Source organism: Geotrypetes seraphini, chromosome 2 (genome assembly GCF_902459505.1).
Source record: "Geotrypetes seraphini chromosome 2, aGeoSer1.1, whole genome shotgun sequence".
Classification (NCBI taxonomy): Eukaryota; Metazoa; Chordata; class Amphibia; order Gymnophiona; family Dermophiidae; genus Geotrypetes; species Geotrypetes seraphini.
Window position 1 is genome coordinate 102953144 of NC_047085.1, and position 21503 is coordinate 102974646.

Genomic DNA, 21503 nt, shown 5'->3' on the forward strand with positions numbered 1-21503 from the left:
CCAGTGTGAGTTGATGTAGGCTTCAGTGATGTGGTCGTGTTTTTTCAATGAATAGACGAGTCTTAAGGCTGTATTTTGGATTGTTTGGAGTTGTTTTATCGTGGTTGCCGGACATGGGAGGAAGAGAATGTTACAGTAGTCCAGTATTCCTAGTACTAGGGATTGTACTATAAGTAGGAATTGTGTGCTTTCAAAGAATTTCCGTACTTGTCTCAGGTTTCTCATGATTGCGAATGATTTTTGAGTTGTTTTGTTTATTTGTGGCTGCATTGTGCAGCATCTATCTATGGTCATGCCTAGTAGTTTTATTGTTGTTTGGATGGGATATTTGGTTGTGTTTATTTCTAGGATGGTTGTGGTTTGGATCCTGTCGTTTTCTAGGAGGATGAATTTGGTTTTGTCTTGATTGAGTTTAAGTTTGTGATTTTCCATCCAGGTTGTGACCGCTTCCAGTGTTTGGTGAAGTTCCTCTGTCATGGTAGGTTTGGAATGATCGTATGGGATGAGGATGGTGATGTCATCTGCATAGCTATAGGATGTTATGCCTTGATTATCCAGATGGGTTCCTAGAGAGGCAGTGTATAGATTGAAGAGGGTGGGGGACAGTGGAGATCCTTGTGGTACGCCGCATGGGTTTGACCAGGATTCTGATTTTTCTTTGTTTGATTTTACACTGTAGGTTCTGAGTTTTAGGAATCCTTTGAACCAGGCGTATACTTTGTCTGAGATGCCTATTGCATCTAGTATCTGTAGAAGGATGTTGTGGTCTACTAGGTCAAATGCTGCCGATAGGTCCAGTTGTATGAGTAGCATTTTTTTCCCTATACTAAGTTGTTGTCTGGCGGTATCCATGAGGGAGCCTAGTAGTGTCTCTGTGCTGAAATTTGTTCTGAATCCTGATTGCATGGGGTGTAGTAGGTTGTGGTCCTCTATGTAATTGGTGAGGAGTTTGGCTACTAGGCCTTCTGTAATTTTGACATATAGCGGTATTGAGGCTATAGGTCTATAGTTGGAAGGGAGGTTTTGTGGTGCCTTTGGGTCTTTTTGGATTGGGGTGATGACAATTTCGCTGAGGTTGTCAGGGAATGTGCCCTCTGTGAGTGTGAATTGGATCCATTGTAGAATTATGGTGCGGAACTTTATACTAGAGGTGGTAAGGAGATATGAGGGGCAATGGTTGAGGTCACAGGAGGCATGGCTGTATTTTTTGTATAATTTGTTAAATTCTGGCCATGTTATGTTTGGGAATTGAGACCAAGTTCTGTCTGCTGCGATTGCTTCTTTTCCTGTGGGGTGGATTGTGATTGGATTTTGGTTGGATGGGTTGAGTATGTTTGGTCACTACTTTGAGCTTTAGCTTTAATTTCTGCCTACCAATCCCATGAACTTTCACTTTTAAAGTTTACTTCTTTACCTAGGTCAGTATCCATCTTATGGTGGAGATATGTGATAAAATGGAGAAGAACTAAATGAACTGTGGTTTTAAATAATGAGTGAGGGTTGGGGGGCAATATTCACTGACAGTGGATTAACTTAAAGATGTATGGATAAACTCTGTAAATTTTTAAATGAAATGTATAGATATCTCTGAACTACTGAATGTGATGATTCAGAGATATCTATTGTTTAGCTATTACTGCAGCTGAGTTAGACCAGATAGATTTATCCGGATAGCGGCTGAATCTCTTTTTTCTAGATCAGGGGTAGGCAATTCCGGTCCTCGAGAGTCACAGGCAGGTCAGGTTTTCAGGATATCCACAATGAATATGTATGAGATGGATTTGCATGCACTGCCTCCTTGAGATGCAAATCTATCTCATGCATATTTATTATGGATATCCTGAAAACCTGACCTGCCTGTGACTCTCGAGGACTGGAATTGCCTACCACTGGTATAGAGGAACAATCTTAATATCAGATCTTGGGGTCTGTTTCCTTGTTATGCTGTTCCAATGCACTATTGATCACCCTCTCCTTCCATTGGTTAGATAAATTTGTATGCACTGCCTACATTGTATGCAAATCTATCTCATGCATATTCATTGTGGATATCCTGAAAACCTGATCTGTCTGTGGCTCTCGAGGACCAGAATTGCCTATCCCTGTTCTAGATATATTTAGACTCCATTACAAAAATGCTTCTGGTCCCTCCCAAACATATGCAGAGAAATAATGACCACATACATGCTTATGCTGACGATGTTATCTATTTAGCCTGCTAGAAATTGAAGTAAAAGCATGTGGCCATCTCCCAAAATGTCCTTATATGGCAGCTAAACCCCTAGTAATAGTACCACAAGACTACCACTAGGGCTCACTAGTGCCGTTTTGAACCAACATCAACAGAGGCAGGAGCAACTGGGGATCATTCCTGCCCCATAGCCCAAAGACCACAAGGATGTATACAGGTAGGTTTGGGGAGGGGGCTATGGGAAGGTAAGGAGCCATTGTTGGAAAGGAAGCTCTTCAGGAAAAATTTGTGATGGGGGGGCACTTCAATAGGTGATCTGCTAGGGAGTTCTTCAGGGGGATGTGATGGGGTGTGTGTTTTCAAAGGAGCTTTGGGAGAAGGAGGAGATTAGGTATTATTTCCGTGGCCTGATGCACTATTATCCTAATCCCAAAAATATCATCAAGGCCCGGATTCTCTAAAAGGTGCTCATTTTGTAGACGGCGGTAGGTGCCCAAACTCAGTTAAAAACGCTGTTGAAGCAACATTTTTAATTGAGATTCAAGGTGCCTACTGGTGCCTAAAGAATAGGTGCCCAAATCACCCCTCCATAGGTGCTTTAGGCCGTCTAATGCCACTGTGGACGTGGCTCACTCTGGAAGTGGCATTAGGCAGATTAAAGCACCTATGGAGGCGCGATTCACATCATAAGTAGGTGCTGAAAAAGTAGGCCAGGAAAGCCCTGACCTACATTTTCAGTGTCTACCTTTACCGGAGGCATGATTCTGTACCAGGTGCCGTCACCTGATTGACACGCAATCAGCAGTCGCTTTTAAGGCGGCAGCCAACAACAGTACCTGTTACAGAATTCGGGCCAAAATGTCCTTTTTTTCAGTTTGTTTGTTGTGCTCATTTTTTGTTTGTTAACTATTTTCATCGGCGTAAGATATGTTGACATTCCCCATGTTGTTGCAAATGACAGCTTAGGCCTAATCACCAAAGTCCTTCCTATTATGTGATACCTGACTAGCTGACTCATTCAAATATGCGATTATGTTTAATGTTTATAATCTTTTGTAAACCGCGTAGAACTTTTTGGTAATGTGGTCTATAAGTATAATGTTATGTTATATTATCATCATTGCCTCACTTCCCATCATGTACTACTTGTTCAGATTTCTGTACATTAAAGTTTCCATAGACTAAAGTTAGGCCCATGTAGATAAAATGGCATGCACTGCAGTAAATACAAAAGGTTAATGGTAGTGATAAGAGTTTAGCAATGGAGCTTTATAAAATCTACTTATCAACCCTTGCTAAGTGCAGAGATTAGAAATGTATTCAAGGAAAATTGCACAGCCCTATCATTTGTGGCTACTTCCTTTACTGTCACTATACTGTGTTTGAGAAGGAAGCAATTGTACCATGGTGTTTATGAGATGTTTAGTGCTACTGAGGAGACCCTTTAGTGGCCAGGTTTAGTGTAGTTGAGTAACAGGGGAAACTGGTTGTTACTAGATTTAAAGGGATTGCCCAAATATGAACAGCAATATGTTTTCACAATGTGAGGCTCACTGGTTGAGCTGCTGCCTCCACACCCAGAGGTTGTGAGATCAAATCCCAGTGCTGCTCCTTGTGACCCTCAGCAAGTCCCTTAATCCTCTAGTGCCCACCGCTTTGAAATGCCAAAGCAAAAGGCAGTAATAAAAGTATCTTTTCCATAAGCAGGACAGTTTTGCTGCTGGTTGGTGGGAAAATCTATTTTCTCACCCCTCTCCTTCCTTGATAGTTGAGTTCAACATCAAGTCTATTCATCTTAAAGAGAACACTTGAATGCACTTTACCTCTCTGAACTCGCACACATTTTATTTTTTTGACATAAGACAAAACAAAGCGAGGGGAGAGGCGCATATTGGTTCACACACATTCTTGATGCATCCAATCTGTGCTGCCAGACTGATAATGAGTACCACTTCTGGAGTAATACTTTACTTTGTACTCACTGGACTCAGTCCAGTATAGAGTGTCTCCTTTATTCATGTTTGTCAAGCTGACCCAAACTGTATAAGAACGCTGCCTCTGATCACGGGATCAGAATAAAGTAAGAGAGAAGATGACTATCACACTTGTGGCAGCTCTACTTGTCTAGTTCTAGTGCCCCATTTGTGAACAAGAGCCCATACGGTTTGGTTTAGGGGTGATACCAGTCTGTGGAAAGACACACATATTTTGCTATAGCTGAATGAGTAGTCTCTTAAGACTTCCAGCCGTATAAATGCAACACTCTGCACTGATTGTGGTGATGATGTAGGATCAGATGCTTCTTTAGAAGAAACAGCGTACCACTAGGAAACTGTCAACAAGGGAAGTAGGAAAGGTAGAAAAGGGCTTGCAAATATAATGGGATATTAAGGTTGCCCATTGGATTAAGTCACTGTGGTGTGATGTCTCCGGGGCTGACCTACAATAGTCTGGTAATTGGAGAACATCTTGTTTCTGCTGTGGAATCCTATTTGATAAAGGCCTAGCTCTATTCTCAAGCCATTAATGACTGTGGAAACTGACTATCCAACCACTAGCATCACATCTGGACTAGCTTGCCTTACATCCTGAAATTGAGAGCAGTTCCACAAACCTTATTTGATGCTACATTAGAGGCTGACCCAATTTTGGGTTCAGTTTCACTTCAGGCACCAAAACTGGCACAAAATCCCTTTTCTGCCTAGTTTCGGTTTCAGCCATGTTTTTGTTTCAAACGAAAATGACCATGCAGCCAATATTCAGCGCTATTTAACCAGCCAGAAACAGCACTGAGTGGTTAAATGCGAATATCCAATGTGAGATAATCAGTTATCGCACACTGAATATTTACAGTTAGTGGCTAAAAGTTAACCAGGTATATCATGCAATAACTGGCTATTTTCAGCACTGAGCGATTAAGTTTAGCAGCCAAATTGGACAGTCCTGTCTTTCACTGATATAAACTTAACCAAATAGTGCTGAATATTGATTTAGCCAGTTATCTTTTTAGCTGCCCTCTCCCCCCCCCCCCCCCCCCCAGATATTCAGTGCTGGTCACCAGAAACAGCCTAGCTCTGAATATATCCTTAGTCAGCGCCAATCACAGGTGTTATCCAGACTGCCTCCCAGCAGCTGAATGTGGAAACCAAAAATTTGTGCTTTGTCCTGTTTGTCTCCCTCCCCACCCAAAACTGGAGTCTCCCTTCCTCATGGATCTTCCTGAGTGCCTACCCCTTCCCACCCATAATAAGCCTTCCTGATCCTATCTTACAATCCCTGATAGTCTAGGGATATAATTGGGGCAGGAACAATCTCCAGTTCTGCCCATTCTTGCACTGCCCTCAAAATGTCTGACATGACTGGGACATCACTTCCTCCCTGATCATATCATTAGACTACCATGAAATGTAAAGTTGTCTTGGGGGGGGGGGGGCTACTCTATTTATTTATTTATTTTAGTATTTATATACCACTTATAACCTAAGAGGTGTACATTCAGGTACTCAAACATTTTTCCCTCTCTGACCTGACAGGCTGACGCTCTTTCTAATGTACCTCTACTCTTTATTTTTGAATTATATATATATTTTTTATTTTTTGGGGGGGGAGGTGGTTGTTGCTTTTTGTTTTGTACTACAATTGCATAATTGCAAGTAATGCCATTGTGTTCTTGCACAATAGTTTTTATGGTAAATTGAATGCTCCAAATAAATGCCTTTGATACAAAATTTTAGCAGGTATTTAGGTCTGTAAATTTGGGATGATAAGCTCCTTAGGAAATAGCCTTTCTGTGGCATCATGAGGTCAAAGGTCACTCCAAGTGTGGTGCAAAGTCAGTCACTGTAAAAGCATTGTGGCTTATTGTTTCTGTTTTCATTAGCTGCAGTCGATGGGTGTGGAGGCTATTTTGCTTGGAGGTAAAATACATTCTTTCATTATTTAAATTATTATATTCTAGCTTGGATACTGTAGGCTTTGCAGAGGGATATAGACTACAAGCTCTGACAGTCACCAGAGGCCCTCATTTGTTCACATTCATACAACCAAACTTACCCCCTCTTTTACAAAACTGCGATAGCAGTTTCTAGCGCAGGGAGCCGTGCTGAATGGCCCGTGCTGCTCCCGAAACTCAATGAGCATCGGAAACAGCGCAGGCCATTCAGCGTGGCTCCCCATGCTAGAAACTGCTATTGCAGTTTTGTAAAAGGAGGCCTTAGTTTCAGCCGGAACCAGGTTATGACTTTCAATTGCAGTTTTGGATTCAGCCAAAAACTTTCAGTTTCAGTGGCAGTTTTGCTTTTGGCTGCAACTGGAAAAAAAAAAGCTGTTTCGGTCAGCCTCTAGTTAGTTAGTGCCATTGACTCACATTCGAGTCCTAGCACTTGATGAATTACCGTTTTTATGGAATGGTCATCCAATGTCATCCCCATAGTTGTTTACAATGTGTCCAGCCATCTTGTTGCAGGTCACCCTCTTCGCCTGGTTCCTTCAATCTTCCCAAACATAATGTCCTTCTCCAATGGTCAACCTCTACTCTACATATAATTTACAGTTTATCTAGCCACCCATTTTTATTTATCCCATCTTGTCTGTCTATAGATCCCAACTGCGTATACAATTGCAGAGTAATGCAGACTGGCAGATAAATGACAATATAAAGGAAACCACACAATAGAAAGTGAAAGGGTTTTTTTATATATATATATAGCTGGCGAATCCAGGCTCCAGAAGAAGCATCAAGCGAAACAGAGCATCAGTTGAGCCAGACATATGATCACCGGTTTTGTAGAAGAAACAGAATTTTCTGCCAAGAGCCAGATAAGTAATTGCTGGTTTTATAGAGAAACCCCCCCCTGAATTTTCCTGTTGTAATGGAAAGTGATTTGAACTGTGAGTCAGACTTCTGTTGCAGATTTTCTCTTTCTCATCCTGGGATGGAATGATCTGGATTTGAACTGAGAGCCAGATAAATAACTGCTAGGTTTTGAAACTGTTTCTTTTTCAGTTCTGTTAATAAATTATAGGGTGAAATAGCACTACAAGTACACAAGATGCATGAAATAAACTAATATTAATAGAAGGAAGGTTTTTCTGATCAATGATTATGTGCTGGATGGCATGGACGTTTAAATAACCTGTGCTAAAGCATTACTGAGATCTTTTCCGTACTTTAAAACATTCCTCTGCAATAACACTTGAGTGGTTTTTTTTAGGCTAAATCAGCAGGATATAAGATATTCTACCATGCTGCGTATTAAGGTGTATCATTATGAATGTTCTACTGTGCTATTTTAATGTGTACATTAGAGAATGACACGGTGACAAAATTCATCACCGTTCCCGTCCCCGCGGATAACCGCGGGAAACCATCTTCATGTCATTCTTTAAGGAGAGAGGGAATAATCCGAGTATGAATAGCCACAACCACTGACCCGCAAGCTTTGCTTTGAAGAATGCTGGTGTAGAAGGACTGAGGTTGAAATAGACACTAGAAAATGACATGGGATTATTTCCCGCGGTTATCCGCGGGGACGGGAACGGTGATGAATTTTGTCACCGTGTCATTCTCTAGTGTACATTACTGACACTGTATAATATTAGTGCCACTACTAGAATTTAATTTATATCACTGTTCTAATTGATGTACTACCCTGACATTTGGTCATTTTACTGTGGTTAGCCATTACTACAATGCAAGTTGTTATGTCAAGTTATGCATATTGAGCACCACCTTGGAAGAATTGCTTCATAAAGGCAATTAATAACTAATCCCCCCCCCCTTTTTTTTAAATTGCGCAAGAGGTTTTTAGCACTGGCCAGCGCGCTGAATGCTCCGTGCTGCTCCGATAGTCATAGAGTTCCTATGAGTCTCGAAGCAACACAGAGCATTCAGCATGCTGACTGGTACTAAAAAGCTCATGCATGGTTTTGTGATAGGGTGGGGGTGGGGGGGTTAAATTAATATTTGGAGGGAGGCTGGGTTGTTGATTTGTGAATGCCTTTTGAAGGTAAAATGTCAGCCTCTGCTTCTTGAATGTTTTGGAAGCAGAGGAAGACAATAGAAAAATCTGTCTCGCATATGTGCATGAAGGATGTATTACATTCTGGATGTATACTATGATTTTGAAAATTCTGGAGGTGCACCAGAGATGCCAAGTCTCACTCATTAGGATTGAGTCATATTCAATTGAAAGCTTTCTCACTCTCACACTCTTTGAGCCCTCACTCTCAAAGGAGGACAGAAGACCAAGCCTTTTTCGAGGTTGCTCTTTGGAAATCAGCATTGAATTGCCTCGTCTCATTCAACCTGCCATTAGCCTTTGCCTCTCTTCTCTTATTAGCGATTTGGAGGGTGGTTGCAGTTAACCAGTTCCTACCATGTACTGGCTTCTTGCATGGCATTTGCTTTTGAGCAGTTTCAGCAATGTTTCCTTTGATCTCTGTCCACAATTCGTCTAGGCCCCCTCCTTCCTGCCTGAGCAGGTAGAACCTGTTACTCACTTTGAATGCATTCTGCACAGGGATCTCACTGACATCAAACTTCCTCTGTATGTCTGGATGCTTGATCTTACATAGTCTGACCCTCTTTGGCTATAAGGAGTTGGTGATCAGATCCACAGTCTGCACCTGGTAGTGTTTTTGCTGAGAAAATTGATCCCTTCTATTTTTTCTGGCAGATAATGCAGTCAATTTGATTGCAATGCTGCACACTTGGGGATGTCCAGGTGCAGAGGCGCCGCTTCGGATGGGTGAAGAAGGTGTTGGTGATTCTAAGCTTGTTTTCTTAGCAGAACTGCACAAGGCGGTCCCCAGCATCATTCCTTTCTCCCAGGCCATGCCTGCCAACCACTCCTGCATCCTCTCCTTCTCCAACTTTGGCATTGAAGTCACCTATAATGTAAATGATGTCCTTTCTTGGGGTTCTATTGAGTGCATTTTGGACCTGGGCATATAAGTCCTCAATGTCCTGCTTTTGATGCATCTGCTGTTGGTGCATAGACTTAGATGATGGTTACATTCAAAGGTTTCCTTCTGATGTGGATGGACATTGATGTATTGGGGGCTTTGTACGCACCTTGTGATCCTTTTGTTGGCCACAATGGCAACTCCCTTTCTCCTTTCTGTCTCATTGCCTGAGTAATATATGGTGTAGTTGTCTGAGCTGAAGTCCCCAGATCTAGTCCAGTGCAGTTCACTGACTCCCACTAAGTCCACGCTTGCTCTTTCCATTTCCCTCCTGATAATGTCCAGCTTTCCAATGTTCATCCCTCTCACATTCCATGTCCTAATGGTATATTGTTCTTTGCAACTCAGGTGACCCTTTTCATAATGGACTACATCAGCAATTGGGCCCCAATGTGGGTTTCCCCCTCTTGTGTCATTATTAGCAGGCGATCAGATCGCAGGAGGATAGAGAGAAACTCTAGAGCGACTTGTGTCGGTTAGAAACATGGGCGGAGAAATGGCAGATGAAGTTCAATGTGGAGAAATGCAAGGTAATGCATTTAGGCAATAAGAATAAGGAATACGAGTATACAATGTCAGGTGCAACTCTGGGGAAGAGTGAACAAGAAAAGGACCTGGGTGTACTGATAGATAGGACCCTGAAGCCGTCGGCACAATGCGCGGCAGCGGCAAAGAAGGCAAATAGAATGTTGGGCATGATAAAGAAAGGAATCTCGAGTAGATCGGAGAAAGTTATAATGCCGCTTTATAGGGCAATGGTCAGACCACACTTGGAATACTGCGTCCAACATTGGTCTCCCTACCTAAAGAAGGATATAAAACTGCTGGAGAGGGTGCAGAGACGAGCAACAAAACTGGTGAAGGGTATGGAGAAACTGGAATACGAGGACAGACTTATAACACTAGGATTATTCTCCCTTGAGAAAAGGAGACTGCGTGGGGATATGATCGAGACCTTCAAAATACTGAAAGGAATCGACAAAATAGAGCAGAGAAGATTATTTACATTGTCCAATTTGACACGGACTAGAGGACATGTAATGAAGCTAAGGGGGGATAGGTTCAGGACTAATGTCAGGAAGTTCTGCTTCACTCAGAGAGTGGTTGACACCTGGAATGCCCTCCCAGATGAGATTATTGCGGAATCGACCGTCCTAGGCTTCAAGAGCAAACTAGATGCATATCTCCTTAAGAGAGGCATGTAAGGATATGGTGGACTATAAATTACAACAGGTGTACACCTGGCAGGGCCTCCGCGTGTGCGGATCGCCGGACTTGATGGACTGAAGGTCTGATCTGGAGATGGCATTTCTTATGTTCTTATGTTCTTATGTTCTTATGTCCTTTTAGGGAGAAATAGCAATCATTTAAGTAAGGGCCATTTTTTTCCCATGGTGTAGCCACAGGGGGTGGCCCTTGGAGGCCTGGGCACCCACACACACACATTTTGGGATCAGTTCCCCTCCAAAACTGCAAGACCCATATAAGAGCTAACGGGAATGCTGAAGCCCCAACAACCAAAGAGGTTTCCTACCTGCAGGAATGAGGAAGCTAGTGACGTGCTTCCAGTCACTGATGCCAGCATGTGCGAGGAATCTTGGCATCAGCAACTGGATGCAGGCCACTGATTTCTTCGTTCCTAGGGCAACACAAGGAAAAGGGGGCAGTTCAGGCAGCAAATATCTTTAGCCAGCAAATGTATTTTTAACACAGAAGGGAGGCATTACTTTGTTTCCACCCTCCCTAGTCCACCCCGGCTACACTCCTGCTTTTTACGAAGCCGAGTTAGGTGCTAACATGCACCTAACAGAACTCAAAATGGTATACCATGCGATGCACTCAAGCGTATTGCAGTAATTCTGAATGTGCACATGTTAATTGCGTGCTAAAAAATACTTGTAATATTTTTGAGGAGGCACATCATGGGCAAAGAGTAGGCATTCCTAGTTAGCTCAAGAATAGCATATAGACCTGTATCACCTACGAAACAGGTGGTGATAAGTGGGTAATTTTTTTAATGGCTGCACACTATTGGCAACATTAGCATATGACTATTAATAGGAAATATGGGAAAATGGGCCTTAGTGCATGGGAAAAATCAGTGCAAAGATGCCCTACGGCCACTTTTTCCTGCAGCTTTGAAAAAGGATCCCTAAGACAGGTACCTCAAGGAGAATAAAATTGTAAGATTGCATCGAACAGCCATATTGCTATGATTTGTCTATTAAAGGCCGCACAATAATTTTCCCATTAGCATGTGACAATAAGGGCTCATATGCTAGCCACATAATCAGTTAGCGCATGGCATGTAGCTGCACTAACCAATTAACATAGAATATACCATTTCTCCACCCTGAGACCTACCCCCAACACTAAAAAATAAAATCTATTTTTTAGAGTATGGGTAACAAACACAGTTCATAGTCAAAAGCGCGTGATGACAAAGGCGCGCCAACAATCCAGCACAGACAACTGAGCGCAAGGCAGAAGCGCGCTGAAGAAAAACAGTATTTTAAGGGGCTCCGTCGGGGGTGTTGGTGGGGAACCCCTCCATTTTACTTAATAGAGATCGCACCGGCGTTGTGGGGGGGTTTGGGTGGTTGTAACCCCCGTCATTTACTGGAAACTTAGCTTTTTCCTCTGTTTTTCCCCCCCCCACGCCCCCCCCCCCATTGGAGCCCTTTAAAATACTGTTTTTATTTGGCGCGCTTCCTCAGTTGTCTGCGCTGGGTTGTCGGCACGCGCTTTTGACATGTCACCCACAAACACTGATGCCAAAATCCGCTTAGAACCGCAAGGCACAAGCGGAATAGAAATCACTAATGTAATGTAATGTAATGTAATGTACTGCAGGATGCTCGAGAGGAAGCTTAGTAAAAGAACTCCTATATATATATTTTTTATGTTGCAATATCCATTTTCCTGCCATTTGTGGAGATTTCTCTTTTTAGTCAGTAGATGTTAAAAGATATTTCACTCAAGTCCACAGTAATGATAAAATGAGACGTACAAATTGCAGAAAGCACTTTCCCACTTCCTGATGTGCGTTAGGTTCAGGTTGTAAGTACGCGTCCACAAAGGCCAGGAACTCCCTGTGTATCGCAAGAATATCCTCAAGGTTTGAGAAGAGCATCTGAAAGAAAGAGAGAAAAATACTAAATAGAACAAGAAACAGACTTCAACTAATCCAAAACACTGCTATTAAAATGATCACAAACATGAAAAAATTTGACCATGTTACACCTCTGCTAAAAAAAACACACCAATACCGCATCAAATTACTTTTAAAATTGTCATTATTACCTTCAAAGTCCAAAATAATAAAGAACTTGCTTTCATCCACAAGCTTCTCATCCCACATGACCTTCTTAGACATTAAGATCCACTATCTAACATCTTCTTCACGTGCCCTCCGTGAAGATCATCAGTACTCGTTGGGCCACGTCATTTGCCATTATTGCTCCCACAATCTGGGACTCCTTACCAACCCATATAAGGGCAGAAAACAATCTAGACAAATTCAAAGGTAGTTTAAAATGCTTCCTTTTCAAAGATGCTTACGAAAATTGATCCCGTCCTCTGATCGCTCTGATCTATTTGAACTCTGATTTCTCCCCTCCCTCTTCTGTTTTTACCTTCTTTGTATGCTTTTCTTTTAAATATTGTCATTCTCCCCACTTTCCTCTTGTTTTATTGTACATTATGTCTGTATTGTTTTTAATTAGACTCTTGATTGTTTCCCCCATTTTTTATTGTAAAACAATTGGCGTTTTATCAAAAATTTAATAAACTTGGAAACTTAGAAAATTTTGTGGAAACCAGTGGTGTAGTAAAGGGGGGAGCGAACCACTCAGGCGCAGTTTTCATGGGGGGCACCAATACAGGCACCTCTCCTCCCCCCCACCCCCCACATACCTCTAAATGTTTGCCGGCGCAAGCAGCATCTTCCACTCACTGCTTTGCACCAGCCTCGGCGTCCTTCTGACATCACGTTTTGGTCACAAGACCAGAACTTAACATTAGAAGGGAGTCAAGGTCGACACAAGCCGAAGGTGAAAGATGCTGCTCATGCCAGCGAACATTTCAACAGGTATGCGGTGGGGCAGGGGGAGAGCTTAAGCATCAGGGAAGAGTGGGGGGCGCACGGCAATGCCAGTCACCACTGCCCCGGGCGCCAACCTCCCTCACTACACCACTGCTGGAGACCCATGAATTCCAGTAAGAAATATATGGGGGTAGATATTCAGCTGGCGGTGCTCAGCGTTGTGCTGACTGCTACTGACTTTATGCCTGAATATTCACTGATGGGCCATGTTCAGGCTCCAGCATTGAATATCCAGACATACTCAGCCAGACAGCCAGATAAAACATAGCAGGTTAAGTACAATAGTCAGCACTTAAATAGCTATGATGAGGCACATAAAGATAAATGCCAATTCTGCCTTGAGAATGCTTTCAAAATAGTCTGGGATTTTCAGTGGCACTGTCCATTTAAATGCTGTTGAATATGCCCAGTTAGCTACAGACAAGCAATTTAAATAGACAGGTGTCATTTCTGGATGTTTAATACCCCACAGGGGCAGTAAAACATCTTTTTGTTTGGGTGAGGCCCAAGCTCTACCCCCAACCTCACCCTAGCTCCATCTCCCCACCCTCAATTTCGCCCCTAAGATAATACTGCTGGTAGTAATATCTTTATTTCTTTCATTCAGTCTTCACATACAGCTTTCCTTTGTCCTCTGTTTCCAGGATCAACTGTCCATTAGTCATTTTATCTGTCTTCCCGTCTTCCCCCCAACCCCACAATCCCATTCTCCATTGATCTCAGTGGGCAATGGATCAATACACCTATTGGAAAACTAAATAAGTTGAATTAGGACAGATTAGTTCTACAGAGATAATTGATGCCAACCAAATACCTGGTCTCTTTCATACATGCAGAACACAAATAAACCCCCACCAAGTATAGAGTAACTATCAGAAAAACATAAACAATGATTGAAGTCTCTCTGTATTATTCAAAAGTTCACTTTGAATATCTACCTATATGTGTTTGACTCCCAGACATTTGGCTGACTGTCACTTCACCAAACATTTGACTGACAAGAGTTGAAATGTCGGTCAACCAAATGTCTGTCAGTTAAATGTCTGTAACCAAATGTCTGTCATAACAGACAGTTGGCTGTAAATTCAGTAGAGGAGAAAGTTGCAGGCAAGAAGACTGAAGAAATGAGATGGACAGGGTAATGGAGGGCTGGTTTTTAGATCTTCAGAGTCATTTTGTGATTCTTGTCATGAATGAAATCAGTCCTGTGACCTGGACAGTGAAAGAGGGAGGAGATAATAAGTGGAGATTGAGGACAGAGTTGAGAATGGTAAAGAGACAGTGTGGGACCAAAGGCCAGACTGTAGACTTTATATTGACATCATAGTTTTCTTTGAGGACTGTGACAGCTGACTGGAATGAAGTGAGTTTGAATTCAGTGTGAACCAGAGATTCTCTGTAGCGTAGCTGGACATTTGGCCGATGGACATTTCACTGAATATTGGCCAAATGTTGGCCAAATGTACAGCTGCGATGTGTCTATATGTTAAAATGGGGGATCTTTACGGAGAAAAGGCTCCTACTAAGTGGGTACAACCTTGAGTGATTTAACTGCCCATCCTCATGGATGGCAATCTAGTACAAAACATGGATCCATGAATCACAGGGAGAAAAACTAGAGTTCATTGCAGCTGGGGAGGCATCAAGGGGCTGTGGCTCTCCATCCTCTAAAGAGCATGGGAGGTAGCTGTGGCCTGAGCTTCTAAGCTCCAGAAAGGGATAAGCAGAGTCTTTCCCACACACATTGGAGAAGATTAAAAAGCCTTCCAGGCAGGGCCAGATTAATCAATAGGCCAAGTAGACACGTGCCTAGGGCCCGAAAAGGTGAGGGGGGCCCGCTGAAGGAGGACTACTCACCTTGCCATTTTTTTTAAACAGCAAAGGCCCCCTCCCAGCATCAATGGCAACGCCCCCCCTCCTCCCCTCCCCCCCCCCCCGCATCAACAGCAATGCAGCCGGATCTCTTACAGGAAGGTCCCACAATGACTGCGTCTGCTGGTCCATCCCCCTCTGACGTCACTTACTTGCTCTGGAAGAAGTGACGTCAGAGGAGGATGGACCGGCAGACGCAGTCATCGCGGGACCTTCCTGTAAGAGATCCGGCCGCATTGCTGTTGATGCGGGGGAGAGGCCCGTTGCCATAGATGTGGGGGGAGCGTTGATGTGGGGGGCGTTGCCGTTGATGCGGGGAGGAGGTAACCCGTTGCCGTCAGCTGTTCTAATGGAGCTCAGAGGGCAGAGCCGGCAACTGCAATGTTTGGAGGGGGAGAAAGAAAGGAGCATGGAAGGGTGGTGGAGGGAGAGAAAGGGGGCAGGGTAGTGGAAAGGAATATGGAAGGGTGATGGAAGGAGAGAAAGGGGGGCAGGGTGGTATGGAATGATTGTGAGAAGGATGATATGGAAAGGTGGTGGAGGAAGAGAAAGGGGGCAGGGTGCTATGGAAGGGTGGTGGAGGAACAGAAAGGGGGCAGGGTTGTGAGAAGGATGGTATGGAAGGGTGGTGGAGGGAGAGAAAGGGGGCAGATGCTGATGGAATTGGTGTGCAAGGAAAGAGAAAAGAAACTGGATGGAATTGGTTTGGAGGGAAAGAAAGGGGGCAGATGTAGTTGGAATTAGTATGTAGGGAAAGGGGAGAGAGACATAAGGGGGAAGGATACTGGATGCAATTGGGATGGAGGAAAAGAAAGGGGGCTGATGCTGATGGAAGTGGGGGGAAGGGAGAAGAGGGAGTGACATGCCAGACCAAGAGGGTGTGGGAGAGAGAAGGGAAGGAGAGGAGAGAGATGCCAGACCATTGGAGGAGGGAAAGGAAGAAGATGGATACCACACCAATAGGGGGGGAGAAAGAGATGGAAGGGAGAGACAGATAATTTCTGGAAGAGGCATAGAAAGAGAGCAGATGCCATATAGAAGAGCAGACAGTGGATGGAAGGAAGAGAATGATGAGGAAAGCAGAAACCAGACAACAAAGGTAGAAAAAAAATTATATTTGTTTTATTTATTTATTTTTTTTGCTTTAGGATAAGGTATTATTGTAGCTGTATTGATAATCGTTTATTAATAGAAAATGGAAATAAGATGATACTGTTTATTGAACTAATTTTAATACATTTTTTACTAATTTACATTACATTACATTACATTACATTAGGGATTTCTATTCCGCCTGTGCCTTGCGGTTCTAGGCGGATTACAATATAGAAAATATCTGGGATATTCCAGTAGAGTTACATTTCAGGATAAGAGTAAGTTACAGGAACAGTAATGAGTTATGATACTACAATTTCACAGAAGATAATACTTATTACAGAAGATAATACATATAACAGAAGATAATGCATTTTACAGAGGTAATACATGTCAACTCGATCGGTTAAATCGGGTGTAGTGTAGAAGAATTACAGTACATTCTAGATCACAGATAAAGAGATAATATAGGTGGGTATTTCCGATGTCGTTGATTGGGAGCTCATTGGGTGGTGGTTAGAGTGATGGGAGATATTTTTTGAACAGTAATGATTTTATTTCTTTGCGGAACTCTTTTATGTCTGTTGTTTTGGTCAGTAATTTTGAGATGTCAGAATCTATTTTAGCTGCCTGTGTCCCCAGGAGGTTGTCGTAAAGTTTCTTACGACGAGTACCGTTGAGTGGTGGGTAGGTGAAAAGGTTCTGTGTTCTCCTTCTTCTTGGTGGGAGGTAGTGGTGAAAACGGTTATTTAGGTAACTGGGTGCCGTGCCGTGGGTTACTTTGAAAATGAGACAGTAGAGTTTGAATTGTGTTCTTGCTTTTATTGGTAGCCAGTGGGATTCAAGGTATGCATTGGTAATGTGGTCGTGTTTGCTGAGTGAGTATATGAGTCTGAGGGCTGTGTTCTGGATGGTCTGTAGTTTTTTTATTGTGTTGGTCGGGCAAGGTAAGTAGAGGCTGTTGCAATAGTCTACAATACTTAGCACAAGGGATTGGACAATGATCCTGAATTGCTCTTTGTTAAAGTATTTTCTGATTTTTCTTAGATTTCGCATTGTGAAGAATGCTTTTTGGGTGATTTTTTGGATTTGTGTTTGCATTGTGCAGCGAGACCATAACTCCTTTCCTCAGGTTAGGACAGGGATACTGTAACAGCAGTATAGTTTACTGATCTGAAGAAAGAGGTTTTAACCTCTGAAAGCTAAGTAAGAAATGTATTAGTCCAATAAAATGATGGGCACTAAATTTTCTTCCCCCCATGCCTCCTGCCTCCTACCCATATGGAAAATATAAATTGGTGGGCTTCCCAAAGCCCTGCCAGCTGAAGATCTCTTCATCTAGGAAGGAAGGGGGATTTGTTTAGAGATGTTTGGAGGTTGCATAGAAGAAAAATTGTACACTGGCACTGGTATGGTAACCTTTGTTGTTTGTTTTGAATTATAAAAGAAATAAAGTGGAAATAAAGAAGTAAATAAGAAAATGGGTAAATACATGGGGGTGGGGCAGGGGGCCCAGTGTACTTGTGTGCCTAGGGGCCCTCAACAAATTCAATCCTGCCCTGCTTCCACAAAGGATTCAACAGCACAGTGAGTTTGAGAATTGTGTGTATTACATCTCTGAAACCAGGAATCCTGCTCAGATTCAACCAGGATTGAAATCAGGTATCTGCTAATGTTTTGGTGAGAGAAAAAGAGCCAACAAATTCCAAGAGAGGCTCTAGCAGGACAGATGTCTGAATGGAAAGCCCTGAGGAAAGGGATGGACTTATGGGTAATGTGGCAAACTAAGCTGGAAAAATTTAAGAGGCTACCTTCAATTAAATAGTAGGAAGTAAAATTTAGGTCTGATATTTTTCCATGCTTAGTGAGACATGAAGCTCTGTGTAATGTGAGACCCCAAGTTTTAGCTTGTCTAGCTTTGTGTATATCCAGCATTGCCTATGGAGTCTTAGCATTCTTATAGCTTACTCAAGTAGTCTGAAAAGTGGGTTTTATTTGCATTTCTGTTTTTCTACTCATGGGCTGTAAGAAGAAAGATGCTACACTCCGTCAAAAATTACAAAGACTGGGGGACACTCGATAAAATTACAGGGAAATACTTTTAAAATCAATAGAGGGAAAAAAATCTTCACTTAGAAAATAGTTAAGCTCTGGAATGCGTTGCCAGAGGATATAGTAAGAGTGGATAGTGTAGCTGTTTTTAAGTAAGGTTTGGACAAGTTCCTGGAAGAAAAGTCCATAGTCTGTTATTGAGAAAGACATGGGAGAAGCCACTGCTTGCCCTGGATTGGTACCATGGAATATTGCTACTCCTTGGGTTTTGGCCAGGTATTAGTGACCTGGATTAGCCACCGTGAGAACGGACTACTGGGCTTGATGGACCATTGGTCTTACCCAGTAAGGCTATTCTTATGTTCATATGAGACAGACCAAAAGATAAAGACAAGAATAAATGCACACAAACATCACAACAATACTACTATACAAAACAAGCCAAAGTTGACACCTTTGTGGGAAACATTTCTCAGGACCAGAGCACTGTATCAATGACCTCATGGCCAGGATCCTAACAGGAAGTGTTGAAACAATCCAGAAACATAAGATAGTATGACTTTATTTTAAAAGCATATACACATGCAAATAGTGATCATTTCAAGTTTGTTCAAGGCAGTGGAGTAGCGAGGGGATGAGTGCCTGGGGTGGTGACGATCCCATGTGCCCTCCTTTCTTCCCCCCCCCCCCGCACCTTTTGTGCCAACCAACTCCCGCACCCTCCTCTCCCCGCTCTTTCCTCACCTTCCCTTTCCACTCCATACCTCTTAAAATATTTGCCAGCGCAAGCACAAGCAGCTTCTCCAGCCTGCTGCTTGTGCTGGCTTTCCTTCTGTCACTTCATTGCCCCGTGACCCGGAAGTGATTTCAGAGGGAACCAGGCCAGTGCAAGCAGCAGGCTAGAAGTAGTTGCTCCTGCTGGTGAAGATTTTAAATAGGTATGGGGCAGGGAATGGAAGGCGAGAGTATGGCATGGGGGATGGAGAGGTGGCAGTGCCCCCACCAAGATGGCGCCCAGGGCGGTCCACCCGCCCTTACTATTCCACTGGCTCAAAGTAGAGTACAACAAATATAAGAGTCCTTTTGGACTTACAACAAGATGGTCTGCAATAAGTATGAGATTAGCATATACAAACAATAGGCAAAAAAATATTTTCAATTATGTTTGCCAGGCAAACATAAGTTTCAATTATGTTTGCCAGGCAAACATAAGTTAAGTTTCTCCCCGACCTTGATAATAATAATAATAATAACAGTTTATATACCGCAGTACCGTGAAGTTCTATGCGGTTTACAAAAGATTAAGCAAAGGTACAAATTGATTGACTTTAAGAGGGTTGGAAGAAAGAGAATTAATAGGACAGGAAATCCATTGTTGAGGAGAAAGTGATCAATAGGACAAGTTAATCGTTATTGAGGGGAGAGAGATGAGTGGATCAGTTGTCTAGATGCTTTAGGAACAGGTGTGTTATTCTGGTCCCAGTTTCTTAACAAACTCCCTCCTCTTCCCAATCACACGGACCCAAACTCAATCTGGCACAACTGGGTGACTCTTTCCGAAACCACATACCGTGCTCTTGCCCCTCTAGCCACTAAACCCATCTCCTACTCTCATAAGGCTCCCTGGTATCTCCCATACCACAGGGAATTAAAACTGAAATGTCGGGCCCTGGAGCGAAAATGGAAAAAATCGAAATCCCCCTCAGACAGGCTATCCTGGAGAGAAAACATCAAATTCTACAACTCCGTACTAAAAAAAGCTAGGAAGAATTTCTATGGAGATAAAATCTCCAGGTCAAAAAATCAAAACAGTACACTGTTCCACATCTGGCGAAAAACTTTGAAAACTTCTAAAACTTCTAACTTCTAAAAACGACTCCTCCCCCTCCCCCCTCCCCCTCTCCAAATGACCTAGCCAAATTCTTCAATGATAAGATCACTACCATAAAGAGCTCGTTCCCCCCAGCTATCTCTTACAACTCTCTTCCTCCGAAGGACTCCGACCCTATCCCTGCTGACTGATCATGGACTACTTTTGAACTCGTATCCGAGCCCCAGATCTCTAAACTTTGCCTCAAACTCAAATCCTGCAAGTGCATCCTAGATCCTTTCCCATCCTACCTCTACGAAAACATCCCTGCGCAGGCCATCTCTTCCCTTACTAACCTTATAAATAAAGCGGGCCTGTTCTCCACAGAAATTGGACACATTGCCTTATCCCCTCTTCTGAAAAAAGCCAATCTAGACCCCTCCTTACCATCGAACTACCGCCCCATAGCTAACATCCCTCTTCTAACAAAACTTCTAGAGACCATAGTCGCTACTCAGCTCTCCTCTTACCTAGAGAGATTCTCCATTCTCCAACACTTCCAATACGGATTCAGACCCAATTTCAGCACCGAGTCCCTCCTAGTTTCCTTAATTTCAAAGGTGCAACAACTACACGCTCGAAACAAATTGCCGTTCTTCTACAGTTCGATCTCTCCGCAGCTTTTGACATAGTGCACCATGACATACTAATCTACCAACTTTCTGAGATAGGAATAGACTCCTTTGTCCTAAAGTGGTTCTCAAACTTCCTTCGCGCTCGCTCCTACATTGTCAACGCAAACGGCTCCAAATCTGCTTCATGGACACCTTCCTGTGGTGTCCCACAGGGTTCTCCCCTATCCCCTATTCTCTTCAACATGTATATGACCTCCCTGAAGCTCCTCAAACTATCCCCCCTTGAAACACTATATACATATGCAAACGATATCCTTATCCTCCTCGAAACAGATCAGAACCTTACAAACCTCCAAGAGAACATCACTTCATGCATAATGAGACTTCACGCCGGGTCCCTCTCTGTACAGATGAAATTAAATGAATCAAAAACAAAATTACTCTGGCTCGGCCCATAATTAGTTCACCTGCCCACCCTCTTCACACTACCCACAGGCCCTGCTCTGCACCTTGAGTTCTCAAGCAAGGTCCTCGGCATCACTATCGATTACTCCCTCTCCTTCAGCGATCACCTGAATTTCCTGGCAAAATCATGCTTCTTCAGCCTCCACATGCTGAGGAGAGTCAGATCCTATTTTCACCAAAAACATTTCACCGTCCTTGTACAATCCATTATCCTATCCAAACTCGATTACTGTAATGCCATTTATTTATGCCTAACAAAAAAAAGTCTTCGCAAACTCCAGCTTATCCAGAATACTGCAGCCAAACTTATAA

At 43.0% G+C, this 21503-nt stretch overlaps 1 protein-coding gene across 2 annotated transcripts in view; it reads right to left on the reverse strand.

Moving 5' to 3' along the window:
* The window catches only part of PREX2 (phosphatidylinositol-3,4,5-trisphosphate dependent Rac exchange factor 2), a 628296-nt gene that overhangs the window by 511740 nt on the left and 95053 nt on the right, over window positions 1-21503 (reverse strand). For both annotated transcript variants that reach the window (XM_033933977.1, XM_033933976.1), the window contains exon 3: window positions 12168-12290. In XM_033933977.1, coding sequence (XP_033789868.1) covers window positions 12168-12290 — 123 coding nt within the window. The remainder of the gene's footprint in view (window positions 1-12167; window positions 12291-21503) is intronic.